The following is a 24609-nucleotide window of genomic DNA, read 5'->3' as shown; positions in this document are numbered from 1 at the left end:
ACCCAAGCACGGTCAGAAATTACCCCAAAATACAAATACAAAAAGAAAAAGTTATTACAATTAATAGTTGAAAAGTCAGTTATTATAATTCCCAACTGTTATTAAACAATTACAGTTAACCCTTGAACAACACGGGTTTCAACTGCGTGGGTCGACTTATACGCAGATTTTTTTCAATAAATAAATAGGACAATTTTTTTGGAGATTTGCGACAATATGAAAAAACTTGGGAGGGCGCGCTGGCGCAGTGGGTTGGACCGGGTCCTGCTCTCCAGTGGGTCTGGGGTTCAAGTCCCACTTGGGGTGCCTTGCGACGGACTGGCGTCCCGTCCTGGGTGTGTCCCCTCCCCTTCCGGCCTTACGCCCTGTGTTTCCGGGTAGGCTCCGGTTCCCCGCAACCCCGTATGGGATAAGCGGTTCAGAAAATGTGTGTGTGTGGAAAAAACTCGTAGACAAACCGCGTAGCCTAGAAATATCAAAAAATTTAAGGATTAGGTATGTCACAAATGCATAAAATATATGTACATACTAGTCTATTTTATCATTTACTACCATAAAACATACACGTAATACGTATAACATCTGCAGTGTTTTGTATCATATAAGACAATATTGATTTAGGTACTGATAGACAGACGATTCATCTTGTAAACAGATGACATAAACTTGCGGTATCGATAAATACAGTACAGTACTGTGAATATATTTTCTCTTCCTTATGATTTTTCTTAACATTTTCTTTTCTCTAGCTTACTTTATTGTAAGAATACAGTATATAATACTGTACATATAACATACAAAAATGTGTTAATCGACTGTTTATGTTATCGGTAAGACTTCCGGTCGACAGTAGGTTATTAGTAGTTAATTTTTTCGGTGTCAAAAGTCATACGTGGCTTTTCAACTGCGCGGGGGGTCAGCGCCCTTAACCCCTGCATTGTTCTAGGGTCAACTGTACAAATACTGTGGTAATGTACAGTACTGTACATGCATGCAAATATCTATATATACTTTTATGTATGTGGGCATGCATGGTGAGGAGAAAGGAAGGAATATTAGACAAAATACTGCAAATGCAAAAGATTATTCTTGTTTTATCATGAATTATCCTAAACATAATAAAGAAAGATTAAGTAGTTAGCTACTTAAAGAGACAAGAATGTGACTAGCCTAGCAAATTCTTTATATTAGTTGGATTTTTAACAACAAATAATCACAGTACACAGCATACACTGCCACCTTGAAGGAAAGCACAAACTAATATTGTAATAACTGTTGGTTCCCACAATCCTCAGTACCCGAGAGATACAAACACTGGACTACAAGGTACCAGATGAGAACAGAGTCCAATCTAAAAGAGTTCACCATAGTGTATGAATTACTTACTAATTTATACCACTGGGTCCATTTTACCACATTGCATCAGGGCAAGTACCTTGCTGAAGGGCAGGACAGTAGGGGGCAGGATTTGAACCTGGGTTTTTTAGGCCTAAAGGCAGCAACTCAAACCATTTTTACCTCCCACTGGTCCAGTTAACTCCTTTTATAAAATGCTGAATATTTAAAAAAAGTTGGTTTGGCTGAAATGCCTGGTATGATAGTACAACACTCCTTTTGTGACCGAGACCAACAACCTTCAGACTACTTGTTGTGTGTGTGTGTGTGAATGTGAATGAAAACACCCATTTTTAGAAGAAGGGGATATTTCACATGTACACATGAACTTTGAATGTCCTCGGATGAAGGCCGTCATGAGATGTGGTAGGGCGGCAGATGAAGTGAAGGTGAGGTCAATGAGAGGATTAGTCATTAATATGTGACAAGAAGGAACATTTAGCAGCCTGAAGCAGACCCCGCATAATAAAGAGGCAGCGTTGTTTCATGTCTAAAAGTGCTCTCCATTAATTTAATGGGTCACTCCATGAATGTTGAATGTGGCTCTAAATAAAAAAAAAAATGATGTGTTCAACGTGACTGACCATTTCTATAATGCAAAATGTATGAAAAGGACCAAATTCCAGCGAGAGAATAAAATACTAAGAAGCCGAATATATACAAATGAGAATGTAAATGGCACAATTGCGGTACGGGGCATTTATATATTTTCAGATACAAATGGTACCTGCAGATAAAAAGGGTCATTCACATCCACAGATCTTGATTATACAGTGATTTTCTGAGATTTAGCTGGAATTTCAAGAGTTCCTTCTATCACATTACATATCCTTTTGTAGTTTTGTGGTTGGGTGCAAGACTTTGAAATCACACACTCCTCAATCAAACCATGGTGACAAAACCGCTATACTGTTTAATTCTCTATGTGAACATATAAAAATCTGAGCTATTTGATTTTTCTGTTATATATTTTATATATTTGATTGAATACAATGGAAATAAAGTATCTTAATCATATTTCTCAAACTCATTGAAAGCCGGTATGTGTAAGCGATGACTACGATGAGGCTTCCTGAAGACGAAGGTTGAGGAGGCCAATAAAAAGCCTCTTTAATTTGGACTGGAAGTGTTCTAAGAGGTGACTTCAGAAGATGGTAGCTGACTGTGAGCAGCTATTATATTTCAGTGCTCTTTCTACACTAAGCGAGACCTCTCACACGGATCTGAAAGGCTCTGAAGAGAGACATTCAGCCTGGCACACTCTATCTGACACCCTTTTCCGAAGATAAGGGTCAACAGAGCTCTGAATTTCCTATTAGGACAGACTTTACAGACTCAAAATCCCATTTATTGTGTCTGCGTGTTACGTGATAGCTCTGCCATCTACCATCTTAATTTACCACATATAGGCGTAATGTTATTCTGACTTGAGAGCACTAGCACAAAGTACTCAAATGCATGATTAGTCGGTGAGTTATGCTTGGACTCTATTTTACTCGTTTCTTTCTGGTAAAACTCAGGTAAGATGCGATGAGCTAAGAACACCTTCTCCAAGGTTCATTTGATGCCATCGCCATTAACGTGGACTGTCGGCACATCTTCACACATCTTACATTCCACTTTCTTTAAGTTTTGAACTCAAAACCAGGTAAAGTTGAACTGTAAAATCTATTTGTGTGTTACTATTACAGTAAATTAGTTTCATCATCTGGTGCATTGCTCCATTTACCCTTATTCATTTCAGATTAATATAACTAATCTTTGCATAACATTTTTACTTTGCTTAGTAAGTAATAAACCAAACCATGTAGGATTCCCTAAGTTACTTGGGAAGTACCGGTGCATCGGCATTTAGTAGCAGCTTTTCGAATTAAATTAGATGCATAACAGTAAGGTCTGATTTGGATCAACAGCACCAATGGCTGTGACCTGTTTCCATGACACTGTTTATTAGTGAGGCTTGCATTGATCACGTCTGTAATATGTTAATGGGGGTTCCTGTGATAAAAACACAAATGCGTATGGCTGTTTCAAGATGTGTAGTATAGTGGTATTATGCAGAAGTATAAATGGGTAAATTAAAGTTTGAGTTATCTTACTCTTGTAAGCCACCTGAGAGAAAAAAAAAATAAAGAAAAAAAATTGAAAACACAAACTTGAGACTTGTGCACCTTTATAGGGCAGGTAGTTTGAAGCAAGGATTACGTCAGAGCACTTGTCTGTTCTTTTGTTTATCAGATGTGTTTTTCTTAAAATAACAACAAAATCAGTTAGAGAATCATTGTGAGCCTGACGGCTTTTGTCACTCGGCCATTATGGAGAACCGCTTGTCCTCGGCACGTTTGCAGCGCTCCCAGAGGCTATCGCAGAAGTCTACGGTGGTAGGCTAGGCAGGATACACCCTATATGGGATGCCACATAAATAGTTAGTCACTGTAGCAGCTGGGTGTGTGGTTTAGTGATTCACGCTACTGCCTTTGGCTCCAAAGGTTGCAGGTCTGAGTTCCACCTCTAGCAATAATACCCTTGAGTAACGTACTTACCCTTAATTGCTCCATTGGAATTACTCAGCTGCGTAAAAAATTCAAAGTATCGTAACACTGTAAGTTGCTTTGGAGAAAAGCGTCAGGTAAATTAATAAATACAAGGGCAACTTTGATTCACCAGAAGCAACATGTCTCTGGACTGTTGGAGGAAACCTGTGCAATTACTAGGTAATACTGAATGTATGAATCTTGTTGTATTAAAATTTACAGTCAATTAAATATGTTGTGCTCAGTGTGACTTCAATTTTTTTATTTCTTTGTGTGTTTATTCCGACACTTTCAGAAACATCAACAGCTACATGATGCTGCAGTTCGCAAAAGTGGCAAGCGGTGGAAGAGTGTTTTTTTTTTTTTCTCTCTTCGAAATTTTAGTTGGCCAGCTGAATACTTTGAGAGTCATGCTTGAGATTTTACCTTGGGGAGAGTTTATATTTGCTGCAGAATCTCTAGCTGCTCGTTTATTATTTACCAAAAAGCAGAGTTCCTAATGAGAGCTAATTAAACATCTGAGCTGAGAAATGATTGGCAGAAAACATGGCAGCATATGACATGCATCTGCTTGAACAAGCGCAAAATGAGGGGGAAAAAAAAAAACTGCCCCGTAAATCCCGGATAGGAAATGAGAGTTTTGGCCCTGCGTTGCCAGGAGCCATATGCACACGACTGGAATCTGGCAGCTGGGCGTGCTTGATATTGCATGTTTCACTCTAATGCTGCCCGCCAACTGGGCTGAGAATTTTCCTCTTTTTTTACCTTCATGGTCCACAGGTGCGGGGTTCGAGGAGCCTGTAGTGCTGTGAATATCCAATTAGGCTAAGCTAATATGGATGTTGGCTATGCTCTCATATCAGCGACCTGTCCGTTTATGTGCACAAATTTGTTTGATCCAGGAGAACTGGAGGTGATGTACTTTAACATTCCTGGTTGGTAACAACTTCCTCTTATTTATCTGGGGATAAAAAAAACTATGTAAATATTTCCAGAGTGCGTAGTGATTACTGCCCATCTTTGCTCCTTGCTGAAATCTATTAAATACCTGTCAGCTTATTGCATTTATCACACTTTTATTGGGAAAAAGAACTTAAAATATTTCGAAAGTGCAGTCATTGTTACACATCTTAAACATCTTTGAGTCAACGTCATACCGGGGAGTTTAATGCCTATAAAGGAAATAGAGCAAAGTCTTCATCTCTGTGAATCTGGACCACAGCTGAGTGAGAATGAGCATAGCTGCCATCCATCGTCCAATATGTTATTCTATTAGGTGGCACAGTGGTGCAGCAAGTAGCGCTGCTGTCTCAGCCCCTGGGTGATGTGAGAGGACATGGATTCAATCCCTGCTCAGTCTGTGTGGAGTTAGCATGTTCTTCCCAGGTCTGCATGGGTTTCCTCCCACAGTCCAAAGCCATGCTGTTCAGGTTCACCCATAGTGTTTGAGTGACAGAGTGTGTGTGTTCCACTGATGTATGGATGAGTGACCCATTGTAAGGAATGTATCTAGCAGTGTAAGTCACTGCGGTGAATAAGGTGTGTGGGCTGATAACACTACATAGAGTTCATCGGAAGTTGCTTTGGAGAAAAGTGTCTGCTAAATAAATAAATGTAAATTAGCAATTTTAGTCCACTCCATATATTACTGAACTCAAGTTTACAGTTTTTTTTAAAAACATATCCTTTCAAATGAGCACTTGCTCACTCCTTCACATTAACTGCCTGTCCAATCCAGAGTCACAGTGGTACAGAGCCCCAGAGGCACAGGATGCTGCTTCACGAGGGGAATTTGGGGTTGCGGAAGTGACTCGGGCCTTTTGTCCCTGAAAGGATTACATTTCAACAATGCCTCGAATAAACGGGGTAACCGCATGTGCTTATAGAATTATTTCCCCGGCTAAGATGACAAAGGAAAATGCTATTTGAAGGAAGCGAGGTGACAGCATGATAAACGACATGCCAGAGTCAAGGAAGTATGTAATTACACATTAGCACTGCCTAATTTTAATAGTAAGGTATAATTTCCCAGCAGCTCATGTGGCACGACGGCGCAGATTCTGATACCACGCATCACGAAAAACAACTGGTAGGGTCTAGATGAGCAACAAAGTCCTTTGAGGGAAAAACAGAATATAATCACGGATGGGCCTATATATAAGTCACATCCTTCAAACTGCAAGTGCACAGCTTAATAACAATATAAAGGGCTATTTTTCTGCTTACATGACGAGTGCACAAATGTGCTATTGCTCAGCATGGTAAACATGGTAAAGTAAGAACATAACTGCACATGATGCATTGAGTGTTTGTTTTAAATACCTGCTGCCGATGCCAAGCTGGGCTAAATGTGCACAGCGCAGCAGAGGGTGTGCAACTGTTTAGGGGGGCTGATTGAGACATGACTTACGACTTACTTGGGGGTGGAGAAAAAAACGTGGAATTTGCACAAATGGATTAGTTGTCTGTCGTTTTCAGACCGCGGCAGAACCGCGGCAGCAAGGAATGAAAAAAGAATTGAACACCCAGGCAACTCCTGCACAGTCTAGTGGGAATTGTGATTAAACAATTAATCATCTCATCATCAATCAATAAGCAAAAAAGATGCCATTAAAGCCTGGATCGTAGTGGTTCCTTGGAGATTCCAAACTATTAATGTTTTCTCTTGGTTTTCAATTACTGGGTTGCCAAGTTTTCATTCTGCATCATTTAGTTCTCGGAAATATAGTCATCATACGTATATACAGAGCATAATAATTTGCTACTAACTGAATTATTACAAAGGCCAAGTATGATGATTTATAGAAAACATGATGTAAAGCAGACCGCATATCCAGGCTAGAGAGTAAAAATGCAAAGAATTGACCTCAGTTTCAGCTTTTATAGGCAGGATGTGACATGAGAAAACAAAATAAAAAGCAATTGTTGAAAACGTAAAACATACCTGTCTTGGCACGTAAAAATGAAAAGAAATCTCGTGATAGGCTGGAGGCATCTCGGACTGTACTCCTGAAGAGCCGGGGATGGTTCCGTACACCAACCCAGCTCACCGATAATTATACAGTCAGTAAAGTAATAAAGCAGGTAACTATAACTGCCTTGAGTACCACTTGGCCACCCCGTTGTCTGCTCATAATCTGTCAGCGATGGAAATGTTAACAGTCATCAGTAATACCTATAAAAGGTCTCGTGAAGGATATCAGCAAGCAATACGCAATACTGTCATGGTGATATACTGTATATCCAAAGAAAGGTCCAAAATTCACTCAACAATGTGCATCTGAAGCCTCAGACACCACATGGGGAACTAGGTCTGTGATTCTGGACAAGCCCTAAAGCTTTATTCCAAGTTATTTAGCATTTTCCGAGGTATTATACAATAAGCTTATGAGCCGCGATACGGCCCCGTAATCGTAAGTTCATAACATCTTTTCAACAATATGAAATGGATCTTGGACGCAATTCTGTATTGGAATTGGATGAAAAGAGCACACTGTTCTGTCTGAAACGATTCTTCACGGTAAAAATATCATCAGCTTGACATTGATTTTGCATTATTACCCTCGGGTGGACACAAATTAAATTAGCCACAGGTTCTCGCGATGTTAAAAGGCACTGTGGTGAGAACGGCGATCCATCGCAGAAGATTTTGCCGTAACAAAATCGGGATTCGTTCTTTAACTTATTGGTCCGTTTCTGTTTTTCGCGGCATGTTTTGCTGTCTGGGGGTTTCTCACTGGATCATCTCAGCTGCAGAGTAATACAGATGGTGGTCTTTTGCCATGTTTAATTCAAGGGGGGGTTTGCAAGGTGCCACACTGTCAATAGAAGGCGGCACCCGCCTGCCTAAGTCCTGCTTTAATTACTCACTGCACATCAGATCACAGCCACAGGGACGGGGGGGTGGCAGTGAGACCAGATGCTGTTGAGACCCACACAGCGTAATTAGAAAAGCACATCTATTTTATCGTTATTATTGTCAGCTATTGCAGGATAGCTGAGACAAGGCAGGTTGCGAGAGCGACAAATTAATTTCGATCAACCCAATATGCATTATTCAGTCATTCTAAATAACTTCTCGATTTTTTTAATATGCTAAATCGGTCCTTGCAAACACTCTTATATATTCCCATTGCCACACATCTTTACGTATAATATATTTCAACGCACAAAAAAGTAATTTTAAAAGATAATTTTCAACTTTGTTTCAATGTATAGCCTTTGTTTTGTTTCTGGCTTTCGAAAATACCACAATAGCAATTTCCTTTGTTTCATGCAATTGTGAGCAGAGCATTACAGGCCTCTTAATGCCAGGGAGGACATTGTCCACTATATTTTACTCGATACTCCTTCAGGAAATTGCCATTGCCGTGTCTAGCATAATAGTGTTTTGCGTCAGGAAGTGCATATATCTTGTGTCCTTTTCATGAGGTATTGCTATATAGTGAATTGCCATGGGATTAAAACTATAATGAAAAACCTTTTGTGCAATACATAACATTAACCTTGAGCTGTACTTTACATTTGCTAAACAGTAGGTGTTGTGGAGAGGACCATACCACTGGAAACAAAGAAGTGGGGGGGGGCCTTCAGGGTGTGAAATAAATCCCCTAAATTTAATTCAGGGGACAAAAAAGGAATATCTTGAATTTAATTCCCTCACTATTAAACAGCACTGAGTGGATGTGTGAATAATTTCAAGTGCAAACCAGTACAACTTGCCATGTCAGATGACCTACAGTCGTTTTGGAATACAGTGCAGACCGTTCACAAATAATTGTGCATGGATGTTAGACGGGGCGCAGCGGGTTTGGCCGAGTCCTGCCCTCTGGTGGATGTGGGGTTCGAGTTCCGCCTGGGGTGCCTTGTGACGGACTGGTGTCCAATCCTGGGTGTGTTCCCTCCCTCTCCAGCCTTGCGTTCTGTGCTGTCGGGTTAGGCTCCGGCTCACCGTGACCCCGCCACGACAAGCGGCTTCAGCCAACGTGTGTGTGTGGATTTTGAAAACTGTTACTCTCACTATACAATGTTAATTTTAGCTACGACTAAACTCTTTATTAACAATGTTCATTTGTAAGTTTTTGCTGCAGATCTCTCCCCCCCCCGCCCCCACAAAGTATTGACTATTGGGGGGGCGTGGTGGCGCAATGGGTTTGGCTAGGTCCCACTCTCTGGTGAACCTGGGCTTTGAATCCTGCTTGGGGTGCCTTGCGATGGGCTGGTGTCCCGTTCTGGGTGTTTCCCCTCCCCCTCCAACCCCTTTATTTATTCATGTATATACAGTATGTATGTATGTATGTATGTATGTATGTATGCACTTATTTGCTGTATCTGAAAAGTTATTCTTCCACCTTTACATAAACCTAAACCTAAATTTATCCAGCAGTGTAGTTTCATTTTTACAAAACTAATTTGTAATTCTGGCTAATGTCCTCTGAATGTCGGTTGTCTGTTTTAAAAATGAACATATTACTGTTAATTTCCTGTTCTCACTTAAAGCCTTTTCAGTAAGTGGGATATTTAAAGTATAAAACATAACCGCTTTAAAATGTCTCTTAAATAATCTTTATACTAACAAGGAGAAATATCCTTTTTTTACAATCATCTTGGGACTTCATACATCTGACACTAATTAGAGCAGATCTCACGACCTGATGGATTTGCAGGTACAGAATTAGTAATTCATAATTAGGAAAGAGCTATTTAGTCAAAAGGCTCTGCTTTAAACATCCAGCCTTCATCAGCATTTTACAAATTGACTCAAGCAGCCTGTAAGTTCATTTTTCAACAGAGGTTTTTATATTTTTTGTAATGGTTATAATTTATTTACAGAATGATGTTATGGCATGAGCAGCAGAACTTTTTATGGCATAGGCAGCAGCAAAACCTGCTTTAAACAATGATGTTCAGCACTAAGTCAAAAAAGAAACTATTACGAATATGGAGAAGGAAATTAATATTTTCCACCTTTGCCACTGAGAATCACCTCGTTGCCCAAGGTCTGCCATCACAAGTCAGTGAAAGCTGTGTGTGCATTCTGTATTTACAGCTGAAAGTGTATTTAGTTTTAAGAAGTCAAATATCTTTATTTTACCTTCCTTGGACTTTGATGTCGGATATGGCGTAGAAGTATCTGGACAGGTTATTCTCGTCCACCATAGTGGCTCCAGTGGCTGGCCTTAGAAGCCTGATCCTGAGGTCAGTGATGGTGAAGAAGTCCCTCAGATTCTTGGTCGTGTCCAGCTGTCCATACAGAGACGCCATGTTGTGCAGCTGAGGTCCGGCGAACAGGGCAAACCTGTCCTTGATCTCAAAGCGGACCGTTTTATCGTACTTCCACACGTAGCCCCTGGAGTAGTCCTCTGTGCAGATGATGTCCAGAAGGGTATGCTGGGTGAGATCCTGCACCGTCTTGGGATCCATAGTGAAGGCGTCGAGGCAGTCGGTGGCGTAAAACTGGTAGGGCTGCCAAGTTCGCCCGTAGTCCAGGGACTTCTCCAGAACCATTTGCTCTGGGCGGCCAGACTCGAAAGTTATTACGATGTCATCTGTCAGCTCAATAGTTTTGTTCCAAGACATGGTGATGTTGACCAGCAGAGGTTTTGGGTATTTCCTCCACGAAGTGGACTGCCAAAATGTAGTGGGGTTTCGACCTTCGAAATCAAACATCAGTTCAGGGGGGTGGGCCAGCTCCACCGTGTTGGCATCACATTCGTTGTTACACATGTAAGGATTTTCCTAAAATGAGAGAGAGAGAGACAAGAAGAGAAGGGAAACATTAATGACACAATATTATTAACAGGCATCATTTATCTTTCATATGGAGCTTTGCTGTTTCATATGTGAAGACACGGACTTTAAAGGTCAGTCTGTATGTATGTCCTGGAAGATATGGCAGAGCAACAATGGAAATTAATATGCTGTTTTGAGCATGTTGATCTTAATCTGCAGCTATGGAGGAAGTGAACTCCAGATGAGAAGGTGCCGTGAAATACCCAAAGAAGCATTTATTATATATACACTCTGTGTGTGTGTGTGTGTGTGTGTGTGTGTGTGTGTGTGTGTGCGTGTGTGTGTGTGTGTGTGCGTGTGTGTGTGTGTGTATTTTATGGAGCTGTTTCTGTGAATGCCCACACAAACTCAGCAGAACAGAAGTCAGGCAGCAGTTTTGCATTTTAATGATCTACCCTCTGTTATAGGTCACACTAACAGCCTTTAAAAATGCTTAAACAACTACTTTGATCATTTATCCTGAGATTCATCTTGACATTTCATAACAATGGTAACAATGGTAAATTATAATGCAGTAAGAAAATTCCACGGGGCACCACTTTTAGTGGCTGAAGACCATTTCTCAAGTAATGCTATGAAGTGAAATCAGTGGGCAAAAATTTCTAAAAATATTTTCATAAACAGATAAAAGCAGTATCCCATAATAGACAAAACTGGTTTCCAGTTACTGAACTCATGAATACAAATGATTATGGAAGTTCTTCACACACACATTGGCTGAAGGTGCTTGTCCCAAGCGGGGTTGCGGCAAGCCGGAGCCTAACCTGGCAACACAGGACACAAGGCTGGAGGGGGAGGGTACACACCCAGGACGGGACGCCAGTCCATTGCAAGGCACCCCGACTGGAACTCAAACCCCAGACCCGCCAGAGAACAGGACCCCTATTTAATTCAGTAAGGCTGTGTTCTACATTTCCCTAAATGTGCAATAGGAACACATGATAATGAAACATTAAAGTGGTGTTATACTCTGCATATATAAAAACATAAACTTCCACATGAAAAGAAGTAAATAAAGACAGTTAAAGTACGTGGCCAATGCTGTTTAGATGATTTCCCTTTATTTAAGTTTGCCTTACTTAACATTCTGTAATTTTATTAATTCAGACTATGATATTTACAGTTATATACCAGTGGCAGTAGCATACCACAACATTGTGTAATTTTAAGACACTGTCTTCCTAAACCAGTATATAATGGTATACTAGAATTATTAAAAAAAACAAACAAACAAACAAATAAGTGAGTAAATGGAGGTCAAATACACCAAATGACTTTGTTGAATTCAAAGGTTATTCTGATGGCTTTCTGCCATACAAATAGTACTGTGAAAATTGGGCCTTTATGGCATAATCGTTTTTAACGCTATGCGGTAAAAGTTGTTTTTACTTTTAAAATGCCATTTCATTGGTGAAGGTGAAACCTATAATGAAAAAGGGAAAGTCTCAGGATGAGTTGTGGCAGAATGAGAAAATATTATATTTTATTTTTTTTTCTCCCCTGGTTTTCATCCAACTATCTTTGTCCATTTCTTGACATCCTCAGCCTTGCCTTTGGTTAATTTAATTCTATTGATTTGGCGCAGCGGAAAAAATTCATAAATAGACAAATAATAAAACAAATAAATGAATTAATAAACACATTAAAAAGAAACACTACTTTTCTCTTACAAAGGTAAGGAAGAACCTTGAAACAGTAACAGAGGCCTTGGAGCACATCTGAATTATCAAGTTGTTGTCGTCACAGAATGTCTTAATGAAAAAGTTTCAATGTTTGCCACAAATGATTTTGTCGTATTGTACGGAAATCTCTGGGGCACCTTCTGAATATTGTGCCGGCCAGTTAGTTGTGGGCAAGTAGTGGTATTCCAGAAAAGGACAAACTGATCCATGCGTGACCTGGAATACAGGACCCATGAGGACAGAGGGAAAGTATAGTTGCACTGCAAGGCTTTGACTTTCTTTGTAAGCCAAGCGAAGCAAAAATTGAAGCAATGCAGCAGCGGCCGACGAGACTTCCAACATTAACATTAATATCCACTCTATTAAGGAGACAAGACTCTCGACCTAAAAATGAGCTTGCATGCGCAAGCAGAATTTTCCATTTTGATCCTAAATGTAACGTCCCTATTAAAGATCAGTTGCCATTATTTATCATCCACAACATTACAATAGAAAAATGAAACATGCTTTTGGGAGCGCGCATATTTACATAGCAGGAAATAGTACACAAATGACGTTCACCCACTATTTCCAGAGCTGAACAGTCTTTTGATCACTTAATTTGTACAAATAAGAAAAACCTTTGTTATGTATAAGCTGTAAAAGTACACACTTTTACAGTGAGGTGTGTATGCGTTCCGTTCCACCCACTACACTCATCTGTTCCCTTAAGAGGATTAGAAGTGGAACATGAGAAATTTTCCTGTCTAACATGTATATCATGTTATTCCACTGTAAGCCTCTCTAGCGTTAAATCCAGGGAATTATTAGTAATTACTCATTGCTAAGACACTTCACATGAGAAAAATTATTTCAAAGTTAGCCATGTCTCCGTTTTCTATCTATCTATCTATCTATCTATCTATCTATCTATCTATCTTCTGGGAGCATTCAAGGAATTATTACCAGTACAGTGTGGACTTTAAGCCTCATGGTTGTGCTCTGATGTGTGGCAGCTTTGAGCCTTGATTCAAAAACTAAGACCAGCGCTGTGGGGGGAGGGGGGGGGGTGCCTGGGAACAGCACAACGAGAATAGTGGGAAGGAACCAAGACACAATGTTGGAACTTTAACTGCACAAGATGCACATTTTATACAGGCTACCAGCTATTGATCACATAGTTACCTCAATATTGATGCATCAGAGAGCAAGTCTCCAAATTCTGAGGGTCTGCCTTACTTCTGGCATGCAATATGTTAAACATCAACTAGGTGTTACATGATTGGTTGGTTTATGCTGCTTGTTGGGTTATTTGAAACATTCCTGAATTAGGCAGAGTTTAAAATTTTAGGGTTGATGCTCCAATACTGTTGGCTTTATGGTTTTACAGCTTCATGTACTTAATGGTTACTGGTCCCTTTAACTATCATGCACTACATTCTAGACACGCTAAACCATAGCAACTTCATGCTGGGTTGTGATTAATCAGGGGTGACTGTTCGGAGGGTTCAGCATGAGAATATCCCTACAAGTGTAAGACTCAAACTAGATTGTGTAGCATATTGTTGAACTGAACACAATTTTTAACCCTTTTGCTTTGAAGGTGACAATGGGGACATTGTGGTACAGCAGGTAAAAGCCAGTGTCTTACAGCACCTGAGCAACTCAGTTGGCGCAGGGTTTGAGTCAAGCTCAGGGTGTATGAAGTTTGCATGTTTCTCCTCATGTTTCTACCCCCTGGACATGCATGGAAGAAGGCTCTGACAAACCACTGCTGTTCCTCTCTTGCGTTGGAGACCTCACGAGGGGTGGCTATGAGTCAGACTTAACTCAATGGCACTTCTATCCATCTGTTTCTGGAGACAGCTTTTCGTTTCTGGTTTTCCCTCCAAAAATTGGGCAGCTCATTATAACTGTTTACAAAGCAACTTAAAAACACAGATGCTCTCCTAATGTTGTTCCAGATTTTAACCAACTTCATTCCTAGTCATTATCACAAGTTCTACACTTTTTAGAGTTTATAGTCTATAGACTTCATTTATCTGAAATGATATTACTCGTGTGTGTGTGTGTGTCTTGAACTTTTGAATTCTGCATCTGGCAGTCTTTGTTCTTTATTATATTATCATCCATTTATTTCCTATGATGCCCTGATCTGAACACACAACACAGATGTAGAAAATGTGAAAAAAATAAACAGGTGAAATTCAGTGAAGCTCGTGATCATTAATTGTATGTGGTCAGATGGCTGGTGTGGAGGATCTCATGAAAATCTCATATGATTATCATATGAGATCAAAATTTGATGATCATCATATCTCATATGATCATCGGATGACAGAAACCATATTTTGGATAAAGAAAAGTTTTAAAAAGGTCAAATTTTCCCAGAACATGACTTAAGTGATAAGCAGCTCCTCTTCATACACTCAGCTTTATGCAGCGGAAGTGGATAGATAACATTGACTAGTATATACCGCCATTTAGGTTAGGCCCCTTCATTAGCGATACAGCTGGTATACATTTAACAGCGAAACAGTGCCACATGAAGATGTATTCCCTTGTTGTTCGTCGTGCTGAAAAGCACTGAGCACAGGCATCGGAAATCGATGGGACGGTTCCGTTTTCCTTAACAGCGCTGAGTGCTCTATTAGGGGATTAATGGTTCGGCACACATTAAAATAAATGAAACGATTGCAACGGCAGACTAGATCTGTAATCATCGGCGATCCCCCTATTAATCCTGATCTGATCAACATGACAAGATATCGGGCGAAGGCGTGTTTTCCAAATTACAATATATTTATATATTTCAAACAGATGTCAGGAGTCGCTTCGCTTTAAAGGTTGCATTAAATTGCGGCTAATGAGGTCTTTCCCGCGAAACACGCAAGGTTAACCCCACGACAGTGATGAAGTGGGGACGAGCCGTGGTCTGAGTGCCGCATCCCTCATAACATCCAGCAGCTGCGCCAGTCTGTCGGCCGCCTTCCTCCTGGAGAAGCACCCTGGGCCATTCTACTGGCCCACCACAGACTTCACATAACAAATTGAGGTAATGTCACCTTTAAAGCAAGTGTGTTTCCCTTCCTTCTTCTTCTTCTGTTTCAGTATAATGAAGCTATTCAGCTTAATTTTTTTCTGCCCGAGTTATTCACAGGTAAGTAATAATGCACAGAACACCACCCCAAATATAAAATTAATACTCAGTTTTGGTGATATGGGGGCTCAACAGGTCGTGGCATTGTTGGCATCTCCAGGACTGGGGGCTTGAACGTGGCTTTGTGGAGTTGGGGTGCTCAGTTTGAACTATATGAATATATTATAATCAAGCTCTCATGAGCCAAAGCAACCTGCTCAGTGTGTGGGACACCACGAAGGGTCAAGGTGTGTCCTGCTTCACACTCTCACAAAATGGAATTGCTGTGATCGTGATAAATAAATAGTTGCTTAACATGGTACGAAATACTCAGCTGCATCCAAAACCATATTTTCACTACTGTACATATACACACAGTCCACTTTGAAACGCTTGAGCATATGCTTAGGTGATATATTTGAGTTTTCAGTGATGTGTCACTTGGATCTCAGCAGAGCAGTTTTAAAGTGAATAACATACAGCTTTTTCAGACTGACAGCTCTGGACCCCAGATTACATGATCACCGACAGAAGATTTGACTGGGGAACATAAATTTACTCTCCACTGACGGAGAAGCCTGAAATATGGGTCTGACTAATCAAACGAACCCTTTTGTGTGACAGATGTTTCTGCCTCCTAACCCAGATTGCATGTTGCACCCTTGCTTCCTCTTCCCCTCATCCCCCTCTCTGTACCTAACATAGAGATGATCTCTCCTTCAAGAAACTTAATGATGGTTCAGGATGTCTGGCAGCACTTTTACTAGTTGGCAGTAAAATGGGACTGACAAAATGACAGTGGACAGCAAATATAAAGGGTGTAATTATACACAGTGTAGGTATAAGTCTCTTGATCCAAGTACATAACAAGAGGAGCTACAATGTCAATATCTATCTATCTATCTATCTATCTATCTATCTATCTTATTCTTATACAAAGTATTTAATGATTTTAAAATTTAGAATGTGCATTTTCCATACTTAGTGTGTTAAAAACCAACACTGAAAACAATGTATTCCAGATAATCTGTACATCTTAGATTGGCCTAGTAAGTAGAACCACCACCTTAAGACTCTAAGGTCTCAGGACAGAATCTCACATCCTGTTGTAGTACTGAACTCCATGGAGGCAAACAATGGGGGAACTTCGGATCCCACCGGCAGTATCGTTGCTGTTGCAATGTCATTTTTCAAAGATTCATTGTTGAACCATGCGCTCTCAGATATCTGTCCTTGATTATTGCATTTGTTGATGTCACTTCCTTTTTGATATACAGTCATGTGACTGACATAATAAGTACTTCCTGTCAGCCATTTTGTTGTTCTCTGGAAAGTGGTGAGAAGAAGTTCGGTTGCAGAAGCTGCAAAACCCATTACAGACTGGCCAGAAAAGGATGATAGTGACGTTTAAAATGTTGAATTTGATGATAATAGTGACATTTCGGAATAAGATTCTTTATGAATAGTTGTGTGTAGAGTGATTTTCCTGTACAACTGTCAAGAGCGAGGGGGCGCGGTGGTGCATCGGGTTTGGCCCGGTCCTGCTCTCTGGGGGGTCTGGGGTTCGAGTCCTGCTTGGGGTGCCTTGTGACGGACTGGTGTCCCTTCCATCTCCAGCCTTACGCCCTGTGTTGCCAGATTAGGTTCCGGTTAGCACCGCTCCAGATAAGCGGTTTCGGACAGCATGCGTGTGTGTGTGTGTAATTATCAAGTGCTGCTGGTAGAAATAGAGTTGGTAATGCTCTGTCTGTACATCAAGACAGTTTTTCTTTTGACAAAACATCATAACAATAAATGGAGCACTACAGTACCACGGGCACAAAAGAAACGTTCAGTTACTGACAATACAAAGCTGAGAAAATTTATCCTCACCACTCTGCATGTATACTTGTTTGTTATTTGTTCAATAAAAACACTGTAACTTGCATCTGGAGCTCTCAAACTTCTGAAAAATTCACCCTATTTCATCTATTACATGATTTTGTAGGGGGTTAACTTCCAGGTTAATCAATGTAGTTACCCTGAACTGATACAGAAAATGTTGCTCAGCTGTGTAAATGGGTAAACCGTTGTACGTCTTTTGACAGTCGAATCTGCAGTATAAAAAAATGTAAAAGCTTTGTTGCAGTGCAGGTGTATTCTGTCTCCAGGTGATGCTAAATGCTGACTCACAGGCCCGGAATAATCCAGTACCCACACAGTGACACCTCAGCTGGCAGATGCAGAACAGTCCTAAAAGACACACTGTGTCTAAGACTCACTGACGTGGACAGGTGACAAATGGATCACCCTGCAAATCTTGACACCGAGTTATGGTTGTGATTAATGGTTCCATGTTTTGTACAGTTTCCCTTTTTTTCCGAGGATGGAGGAGCAGGGTGACTCAACCCATCTGACATATTTCCACGAGTCACGTCACAAGAAACCATTGGTCAAAACCTACCGGCTACATGTTACTGTGCCAAAAAACATGACAGATGAACGAGAGGTACTGTTTAGCTTCCTGATTCCATGTTTAGGAATCTCGGGGAGAAGGTGGTCTGTTCCCTTCTCAGACAGCTTGCTGTTCCTCCTTTTGCTGTAGCTGAAGCCCTGTCAGTTGAATTAGGTGTTTCTACTCTGGCACCAAACCTTGTCGAAGCTGCTTGTTGCAACCTGTTTTTCAGCTCAAGTGGTCTGGCACCTTGGAGATACCGTCGCTGTTTGGTAGAGAAGACCCGCAGGCTTGACGTTGATGCCGCCTGAACAGTGTGTTGGCTAAGGTATACTTATAAGGTACACAATAAAACTGCTGTAATTTGCACACGAGGTCAGGTAGGAACACATGGGTTTCAAAATGAGCAGTGATCACATTTCGTTTGACTAGATTTTCTAATCATAGTGACAGAGGATCGGAAATGAGTGCTGATATTGGATCACTAGACACAAGGCGAAAGTGTAAAGGTTACCTGGTGAAACACCATAAGTGTTAATGTTTCACTTGTCACTTATGGACTTATGAGCACTCTGGCACTACCTATCTGCAGATGAGGTTTTGGTGGGTTTTGATCAGTGTTTAGCTATTCCAATATCTCCAGTAGTTATGGCTGAGGGTCACTGGTGTATTAAGGTATTACAGTCATGGCAACCAAGTTCTTTGATTTCTTAGTCCCTTGCAGCCTAAAACCGTTCAGGCTCAGAGAAATTGTCGTGCAGTGCTTGTTAAAAAAACACAACATGTTATAGCACCCTTTAAACAGAACCAAAGGCCCCTCTGAGCAAAATAAATGTGAATTTGAGAGCTCACTAGAGCACACTGTAAAAATATGGAATATTCTGAGGCACGCTACATTGACCACATGCCAGCTAGAACCACACAGACCTTGTTAAAAAGCCATGAGGCACCAGTGCTACCTGCTGAGCCACTGAGCAGCCCCACATTACAATCAGCAATGTATTATTTTGCTAAGGAATAGAAGAAGTGATTGCAACACCTTATGAAAAAAGCAAGTTTTCCTGTTTTTTCATGTTTCAGAAGAGAGGGAAACTCGCTGACAAGGGCTGCAAAATCTTTTGCACAGTTAGTAATAACCAGAGTCAGTTTTTCTCCCAGGACAAAATGATAACTGCACGCTCTCTTCTCACAAAGGAGCTATGATTCAAACTGTGGCAATTATTTTAAGGATGACTTAAAAATCTTTACATGATTTTTTAGCTCATCTCTTGATTGAATGGTGCTTCACCAGCACCAACAATGATTTTGAGTATATATAATTACCCATTAGATAATTACAAAGGCAAAAAACACCCAAATTAGTCTGAAGATCTCTCAAAAACTCCTGTCTCGACAACTTCCCTTTCAAACAGACAAATCCAATCAAGGTTTTCAACACCTGGAAAGACTTTTTCAGTTGGATGAGTGTATTTTTAGATGGAAGAGCAGAATCAGTAACAAATTATCTATCTATCTATCTATCTGCTGCTATTCACCCCCTTTTTATGTTGTATTGTTTTACAACATTGAATCGCACTAGATTTCATTTTTCTGACACTGATCAACACACAAAACAGGCTAATGTAAAAGAGGAAACACTTAGAATTGTGATTTAATACTGCAGAACATTAAAACACAAAAAAAGGGTTATTTATACACACACACATATTTACTTTTTAGTGTTTAACTGTTTCACAGTATTTGTGTGTGTGTGTGTGTGTGTATAAACTAATTTTGATAAATTTAATTAATATTATATTTAAAACCTTATACATATAGGGTTCCTGAGCTGCTTAGTGTCCAGCTCAGGTTGTCCGGAGTTTGCTTGTTTCTCCTCTTGTTTCATCTTCATTACTTCTTTATATACACTAACCAACAGAAAAGTACTCTACAGTGACACACACACACACACACATCTGAAACCACTTGTCCCATACAGGGTCGCTGGGAGCCAGAGCCTAACCCAGCAACACAGGGCGTAGGGCTGGAGGGGGGAGGGGACACACCTAGGACGGGGTGCCATTCCATCGCAAGGCACCCCAAGCAGGACTCAAACCCCAGACCCACCGGAGAGCAGGACCCGGTCCAACCCACTGCACCACTGCACCCCCCCCCTACAGCGACACAGAGAAAATTTTAAAAATCTATTAATTTCAAATATATAACAAAATAACTGAGAGCATACATATTTAAAGAGATTTGGGTATTTTGTACTCTGCTAAATTAGCACAGTATATGTAATACATGATCTCTTTGTGTTATATGTTTTACTTAATTCATTTTAGTTTAAACCACCTTCACAGGTGAGTGTGCTGGAAAAATTTTCTTTGGCATTTTTCACACCAGCAGAGTCCATATTCTATTGACAGCTACTGTGCTTCCTTACAATTTTTTTGTGATACCCCACCATGGTCATTTAAAATGCTGCCCTTGCACTTGCGCAGCAGCCAGCATATAATCACATGGAGGCCAAATTTCTGCCAGATGAAGGCGACTCCGGGACTCCTTGACCCATACCAAGACACAGCCGCACTGCCCCGGGGATGGCTTGCAGCTGAATGCTGGTCTGGAAAGAATGAGCTGCCAATTAGCCCCCACACGACTAGCAGGAGCAGCCAGGAAGAGCACAACTCAACAAGTCTCAAAGTAACCAGTGGTGGGTTCTATCCAGTTTGCCCAACAACCTATAAACTCCATGGCAATCTATGAATCACCCTTCTCCCACTGATAAGGTTTGCTTTTCTGATTTTTCCTGATAGTTACTTCAGGGTAAGTACCTTTATCAAGGGTAGTACTGCAGCAGTTGGGTTTCGAACCTTGATTCAAGTGCAAGGCAGCAGCTCAAACCTGCTGCTTGTATGACATATTGTACATGAAATACAATAATACAGATATATAAACCTTTTAAATAAATGTTTCATTATGAAGTAAAAGGGTATTTATAAATAATATGCACTTAGTTTATAGTACATTTAAAAAAAGTATTCACCCCCTTGCACTTTTTCAAGATGTATTGTTTTATAACATGGAAACACAATGAATTTAATGGCTTTTGTGATACTGGTCAACAGAAAATATTCTTCACTCTAAAAGTGAGAAATATTTCAACAGTACTTCTATGTGTCTTCATACTGGCAGTATTCTTCTGATGATCAGTATCAAAAGAATAATTAAAACCATTGCAGTTCAAAGTTGTAAAAGAATAAAATATGAAAAACATCGGTGTGTGTGTGGAGGGGGGCGGTTCAATATTTTTTACGGACACTGTATTAGTTAAACATATCTAATGCAGCGTGGATCTTTATAAACAGTCTGGATTCTTCAAAAGATGACTTCTAGTTTCTTGGTTTCACTTCATCCCAAAGATGCTGTGCTGGGTTGAAATCTATATACTGTGTAAGGCACTGGATTAAAGTCAATATCAAGTTTGTATGCATGTTGTGTGACATGGTGCACTTTTCTTCTGGAAGCATCCTTTCGATCAAGTATTGACTGTGGCTATGATGGGATGCACCTGCTCAGCAGCAGTGCTTAGGTATGCTTTAGTGTTCAACATTGCTCAGCTGGTAGTTACAAGCCTAATTAATGGTATGAAAATGCCCCCCACACCAATACACTACCACCACCAGTTAGTACCATTGATACCAGGCAGGATGGATCTATGGATTCATGTTGCTTCTGCCAAATTTTAACCTTTCCATCAACATGTCACAACAGAAGAATTTATGAAATCAGTCAGTGTTTCCATATTTCATATTAATTGTCCAGCTCTGATGACCATATGTACTTTGTGTGGCCCTTTCCAGCATTCAGGGACACAGTAACTAGAATTGACTGCATGCTTAATACTATGTGTTTCAGGCAGTTCACAGAGTTGTTTGAAGAGAACATTACACGTGTTAAAGGGAAGGTGTACCTGATAAAATAACCGATGAGAGTATATATCCAATTATGCATAGTACAATTTTGTTTCAGTAGTGTAAAGGATTAAATTCCAGTTTCAGTCATTTAATTTTTAAAAATATTCCAATCAGAGAAGTCTCTATAGTCTCACAGAACATAAATTGCTCTCTTGACAAGTCATGACCTGCTTATAATCTGCAACCCATTTGAGATTTCATTTACATGAATTTTTCATTAATTTGCAGCATGTCATAGCAGTATACCTTAATGAAGATTAGCAGATGAAACAAAGGAGTTGGGAAAAAAGGAGTCTGAGATGTGAATGACAATCGCAAACCCCACCTCAAACCACACATCCCCGAACCAATAACTGATGCCTAGCAGATCCCACCCTGAGCCCCTGTTTCATCCTTAGTACCTTCACCCCATAATAACCCCCTTGGGTCACAGATACCCCCCTTAAAACACTAATTCTGGCATTTTTAACACCATTGGAATTGCATTTGGCTTAAATATAAAAGTCCAAATATAGGCACATAATCTATCTGGATATAAATTTCTCAAAACAATGTCATAAAGTTACGACCATATGATTTTTTTTTTTTATATAATTATACAGCGTCTTTGCAAAGTTTGCAAACACTGACTTTTAAATTTCCCTTCTACGAGTGATAGTCTGTTGACCATCTATCTGTGCTCATACACTGGGGCATTTACTTTACAAGTTCGCAGTCTCTTGTTCTGACGAAAAGCCATTAAAAATTAACAAAAGGCGACAAAAAGAGGGTGCTCTAATCAGCTTCACTCCGTAGAAATAAAAAATGAAAGAAGTGCCCAGATACCGATGAATGAAGTCATGAGGCTCAATTAATAGGTCCGCACTGAACAACGTGAATCTTCTCGCTCGAGCCACTCGTGCTGGACATTCCTCCAAAGTACCCTGAAGAACGAAAGCAGCCCAATTGTGTGTTTCAAGTACAATCTATTTAATAATAGATCTGGAGAGAAGCAGCCGCTGCTCAAGTGACCACACAAATTCCACACTCCAAAATGTTCTCTGAAATATCTCATTTGAAATTACAGCTTCTTTCGTGAATTGATTAAACCTTCTATGATAATATGAACTAAAAAACTTTATAGTCTCTCATTTTTACAGTTTGGAGGGGGATTTTACGCTGTCATTTGGGACCACCAAAAGGTCACTTTCTGGTAGAATTAAAAGATGCTTATAGCTTTAGGTATCAGTTACTGTAACCTTGTTGAACAAGCCAAGGTAAACGTGAACTGTACCAGAACAATATCCTGCTATTGAAAGGACAAAAATGAAAATACAGAGGGGGTGCGGTGGCGCAGTGGGTTGGACCGCAGTCCTACTCTCCGGTGGGTCTGGGGTTCAAGTCCCGCTTGGGGTGCCTTGTGACAGACTGGCGTCCCGTCCTGGGTGTGTCCCCTTCCCTCTCCGGCCTTACGCCCTGTGTTGCCGGGTAGGCTCCGGTTCCCCGTGACCCCGTAAGGGACAAGCGGTTCTGAAAATGTGTGTGTGTGTGTGAAAATACAGATGCTCCTCGATTTCCGATGGTTCGACTTGTGATTTTTCGACTTTGCGATGGCAAGCTGGCGATAGACATTCAATAGAAACCGTACGTCAAATTTTGAATTTAGATTTTTCCCGGGCAAGCGATATGCGGTGCGATACTTTCTCGCGATCCTCATCTCCCATCCTGTCACGTAGTTGCAATACAGATACCCCCCTGTACCTACGTTGTGTTTTGTGGATCCATAATGTCACAGAAGCATCCATCTGTGTGTCCTGCTACTGGTGAGAAGAAGAAGAGGAAGGCAATTACTTTTGAGGAGAAACTCAAGATAATTGTCCAGCATGAAGACAGCAAACCCATAATGGCCATCGCATATATGCTAGGCGATGATGTTCGGTAGGTTAGGTGTATTAAATGCATTTTCAACTTGGATATTTTCGACTTACGATGGGTTTCGTGGAACGTGACCCTATCGTAAGTCAGGGACCACCTGTATGTGTAAAAATATGCACTGTTTTTGATCGTATCAGCTAAGCAACAGAATAATAATTTTAATAATATGAGATTTGAAGACACAACTCCAGACAGCTGAAAAGTGTAAACACATTAGTGACTCTGATTTTCTTTTTTATTATTTCATAGCAGAGGGGGCATGATGGTGCGGTGGCGCAGCGGGTTTGGCCAGGTCCTGCTCTCCGGTGGGTCTGGGGTTTGAGACCTGCTTGCGGTGCCTTGTGACGGACTGGTGTCCCATCCTGGGTGTGTCCCCTCCCCTCCAGCCCTGCGCCCTGTGTTGCCGAGTTAGGCTCTGGCTTGCCGCGACCTTGCTTGGGACCAGCGGCTTCAGACAGTGTGTATGTGCATTTCACCCCATAGTATACAGGACATGTACACCCAACTGTTGTGTTTGTGGTGAACATATAAGGTAGTAATTATTGTGGGTCCAGAACACACAAACACCAGAGGATGAATGACTTCAACACCTGCCATTTCTATGTCCTTCAACAGAACAATACACAGCGCCCCCACTCCATTTGGAAGACTCCTTACAATGAACATTTTAAACGTATAACCACAACCTGTAAGGTACAAAAGTATAAAAGTGGACAACTTTTACCTAATACAAGATTTTTTCATACATGTGCATTGGGATTATATCAGGTACTCTGAGAAA

At 40.6% G+C, this 24609-nt stretch overlaps 1 protein-coding gene across 5 annotated transcripts in view; it reads right to left on the bottom strand.

Annotated features, from left to right (window-relative positions):
- ntng1a (netrin g1a) overlaps positions 1-24609 on the bottom strand; it is a 91946-nt gene that overhangs the window by 31719 nt on the left and 35618 nt on the right. For all 5 annotated transcript variants that reach the window (XM_029246115.1, XM_029246116.1, XM_029246117.1 and 2 more), the window contains exon 3: positions 10024-10667. In XM_029246115.1, coding sequence (XP_029101948.1) covers positions 10024-10667 — 644 coding nt within the window. The remainder of the gene's footprint in view (positions 1-10023; positions 10668-24609) is intronic.

Source organism: Scleropages formosus, chromosome 19, assembly GCF_900964775.1.
Source record: "Scleropages formosus chromosome 19, fSclFor1.1, whole genome shotgun sequence".
In the NCBI taxonomy this organism is placed as follows: Eukaryota; Metazoa; Chordata; class Actinopteri; order Osteoglossiformes; family Osteoglossidae; genus Scleropages; species Scleropages formosus.
Note: the sequence above shows the minus strand (reverse complement) of the source record. Positions and strands in the feature narration are given on the sequence as shown.